Source organism: Chrysochloris asiatica, unplaced genomic scaffold (assembly GCF_000296735.1).
Source record: "Chrysochloris asiatica unplaced genomic scaffold, ChrAsi1.0 scaffold00258, whole genome shotgun sequence".
Classification (NCBI taxonomy): Eukaryota; Metazoa; Chordata; class Mammalia; order Afrosoricida; family Chrysochloridae; genus Chrysochloris; species Chrysochloris asiatica.
In genome coordinates, this window is record NW_006408776.1 from 3,656,976 (window position 1) to 3,660,960 (window position 3,985).

The 3,985-nt window shown below is 38.2% G+C and overlaps 1 protein-coding gene across 3 annotated transcripts in view; it reads right to left on the reverse strand.

The window, feature by feature from the left end:
* Positions 1-217: 217 nt before the first annotated feature.
* Positions 218-3,985, reverse strand: part of ARHGAP12 (Rho GTPase activating protein 12) — a 109,327-nt gene continuing 105,559 nt past the window's right edge. For 2 of the 3 annotated variants that reach the window (XM_006874035.1, XM_006874033.1), the window contains 4 exons: positions 2,435-2,512; positions 2,209-2,343; positions 1,871-1,973; positions 359-533 (listed from right to left, as the gene is read on the reverse strand). In XM_006874035.1, coding sequence (XP_006874097.1) covers positions 359-533; positions 1,871-1,973; positions 2,209-2,343; positions 2,435-2,512 — 491 coding nt within the window. Of the gene's footprint in view, positions 534-1,870; positions 1,974-2,208; positions 2,344-2,434; positions 2,513-3,985 lie in introns of all 3 variants that reach the window. The other variant, XM_006874034.1, reaches the window with a different exon arrangement.

Genomic DNA, 3,985 nt, shown 5'->3' on the forward strand with positions numbered 1-3,985 from the left:
TCCAGTGTGTGTGTGTGTGTAAATGTATGTGTATATGTGTGTGTGCACACATGCACACACACGTATTTATGCCTGGTTCAAATTGCAGGTTATGATTTTTACTGAAATTCAGAATATGAAATTCAAACATTCAAGATGATAGCAATCCATAATTACACACAGTTCTATCAACTTTCAACAAAGCAGCAAATATGAGGGCCTAACATACATATTGATACCCCCCACTTCTGATCCCTCAAAAAAAGTGCAAAATCAAAGTTACTGCTTGGTCCAAAAAATAAAAATACATTGTGTATAAAGATTTGAAGTCTGATGGAATCCAGCTTCTATTCCACAGGTTCTGTCTTCAGTAAAAGAATCAGCGTCCGAAGATAGAGCTTAATTCCAGAAGAATTAATTCTACAATCTGATTTTGGTACACAGTATGAACTGCTATATTACCAGTCTCTTTTTCTGGCTTTAATAAAGTGGGACCAAAAACAATTGCTATACTCTGGTAGGTCATTCGATTTTTTTCTCCATTTTCTATAACTCTGAGGGGAAGAAGAAAAAAAAAAGTTGTTAAAAGAGAAAATACAAAATAGAGTAAATTCTTCAAATTGTTAACACAAACATAACAGGATGGCATTCTGAAAAAGAGAAATAGTGTCCATTTTTCTTGGATGACCCAAGTAAAATTCCATGTGACGTTTTCTTAGGGATAAACGTAGTTTAAAGGTATCATTAGACATGATGGTGTTAGCTGTGCTGAGCTGGTCTCCGACTCATGGTGATCTCACATCGAGCTTTCATTGGCTGAGATTTTTGGACAGAGAGTCCTGGTGTGGTAGGGTAGGATAAGCAAGCACTGGACCGCAAGGTCGATTTGGACCACAAGGTCAGCAGTTCAAACCCACCAGTCATTCCTTGGAAATCCCATACAAGATGGCTGAGTCAAAACTGACCGGATGGCACTTACAACACCAACAGCCCTTCCTTCGTGGTCTGTGTTTGTCTGGAAGCCCACTGACACCTGCTCGGCAGCCTGGCCACAGACAAGTCTCCAATAGCAGATGGGTGGTAGCTGCACCTATGGAGCACTGGCCTCCTGCCTGGAAAGTGACAACTCTTACTGGTGAAACACCAATGTGGTCTTGATAGTATGAGATTGTCACTTCGCTTTAAAAATAGCTGTTGTTGCGTGCCGTCGAGTTGGTTCCGACTCCTAGTGACCCCGTAAACAGGGTTACCAAGGAGCGGCTGGTGGGTTTGAGCTGCTGACCTTACAGTTAACAGTTTAGTGCTTATCCCATTGTGCCACACCAGGACAGATGTAAACGAGTTATAACTCAGGTACGATGATAACTCTATTTAATTAATAGGGGTGGGGGATATCATTGCAACACAGAGACTGAATTTCCAACTTTACTCGTTTTGTTTTCTTAAAAACCTCTCCCTGGGGTAACTTTAGTACCCAGATGCTCTTTAATGAGCCACTGGTGGTTCACTGATTGATTTCTGGTCTTCCGTTTCGGGGTAAGTTAGCTGTCAAGTTGACTACAACTCACATACCTCATTTAGTAACTTCCATTTCAGAGTAACTAGTATACCTCAGGTAACAGTGACTCTCATCTTCATACTAGTGAACAGTAACAACATGCATAACACCTACTACGTGCTGGGTATTATATAAATTCTCCACATATAATCTCTAATTTAATGTAGTCTTCTCCTCTAAACCATTCTACATAGGAGGAATGGAGGCTTTTAGTCACTGGGTATCTTTTCCAAGTTATAAAGACAGTAAGTAGCACAGCTGAGCTCTGTAACTGGATCTGATGACCCTGACCCCATGCACTCCCTATATTTTATATTTGAGCAAGTCTCTTACCTTTTGAGATGTCTAAAAAGAGTCTGCATTGTATCTTGATTTGGCTTTGGCAATTGTTTGATTAAATCCTTAACAGCAGCGACTCTCTGTGTTGGTTCTTGTTCTGAAAAGAGATAACAATTCAAGATTTTTGCAGTACATCCTTATGAAGAGGGAAGCAATGACATGGTTTGGAAGTTGATATTTGGTGATGCACAGTGACATCTGGTGGTCACATTTCAAACTTGTGGAATAAACAATGCTTTAGAAAAGCATTTATAATAATAAATTCTATTGGCTTAAGCTGTACAGAGGATTTTCAGTACCTAGGAAAAAAACTGAGTGAATGACATACTTACTAATTGCATTAACAAAATCATTAAAATGATTAAATGTGAAAAGAGGTTCAGGCAATTCTCGAAAAAACATTTTGAGTGCTCCAGTGACGACATGAATATCTTCCCATTTACTATCATTCAAGTCCAACTTCTCATCTGAAAAACACAGAACCAGGAAACTTAAAACCTTTACTTTCACCATCACGGGTGATTCCTCTGGCTATAGCACTAGGTGACAGAATCTTACCATGGTTGACTGCAAATCTCAGCTTCTGTATCACTGCAAGGTTGCCACTTACTCTGTAGATTCCATCAATATCCAAACCTAAGAGACAAAGCATAATGCTTCCATGTCTGTCTCATCTAAACATGTATGCATGTGCAGAATTCTTACTTATGAGCATTATCCTAAAATCAAATGGGCAAATGCTGCTTCTCTCTAAATAGCTTTTTATATATGCTTTGCCAGGGGAAGGGAGGTGGTGCAATCTGTTTAAGCAACGGCAATAATTCTTTGTTTATGATGGTGAATGCTGATCGGCAAGACAACTGCATCATTAAACTTGAAATACTAACAACTAAAGATAAATGTCTGCAAACACTTTGGGGATGGTTCAAAAAGTATAAAAAGCCAGGGAGAAGAGCACAAGCAGAATGCGGCACCCTATCCAGAGAGGCAGGCAAGGTCACAGATGGAAGCAGAGAAGAGGACAAGGAGAGAGAGCAGCTGAGGACTCGAGACTCATGGAACGAGAAAGGCTGTGTGCTGACGGCCAGATGGCAGGATTGCAGAATGTGACCTTTGGTTGTTTAAATGAGTGTTTTTGTGTACTTCCAAATAAAACACACAACAGCAGGAACAGAAGCAAATACTGCTGAACGATGATGCAATGAAACTAAATACAATATAATGAGTATAAAACTTATGTTCTCCAATGTAAACTATCACTCAATTCAAAACAAAAATTAAAAAAAAAAAAAAAAAAGTATAGAGAGCATGGCCTCCCCTGTGATTTTCACATCATTTCATCAGGTAGAGAGAGATATGAAAGCACTTGCTAGAAAATGAGGTCATATAAGTGCTTGTAATAAATAAATTCAATGCAAGCTAATAACTAAACTAGTGGTTCTACAGAAACTATTGATAATTTGATGCAATTTATTATATTCTTTCATATGTGAAACAGAATCAGTTCACATCCACACAAATGAACATTAAAACTCATGGCTTCTTAAAAAAAAAAAAAACTACCAACAAAAAACCCTCAACCAGATGGCTTCATTGGCAAATTCTATTAAGTAGTCAGAGAAGAGCTGACAGCAGTTCTACTCAAGAACATATAAAAAGGTGGAATATTCCCAAACTCATTCTATGAAACAAAAAAAAATCTTGACACCAAAACCTAAGAAAGACATCAATGAAAAATAAAATTATAGACCAATATCCCTCATAAACATAGGGATCCTAGCCAACAGAATCCAACAACTTATCAAAAAAAATACATAATGACCAAGTGGGATTCATATCAGATATGCAAGAATGGTTCAACATGAGAAAAACAATCAACACAATCCACCACATAAGTAAAGCTATAGAAGCACATGATCCTATCAATTGATGTAGAAAAGGCATATGACAACATCCAGTGTCCATTTTAGATACAAAGGTCAGTAAACAGGAAAAGAAACTTAGTTCCTCAACCTAATTAAGGACGACGTATTGCATTGGGCAAATCTGTTGCACAGGAACTTTTTAAAGTATTGAAGAGCAGAGATGTCAGCTTGAGGACTAAGGTGC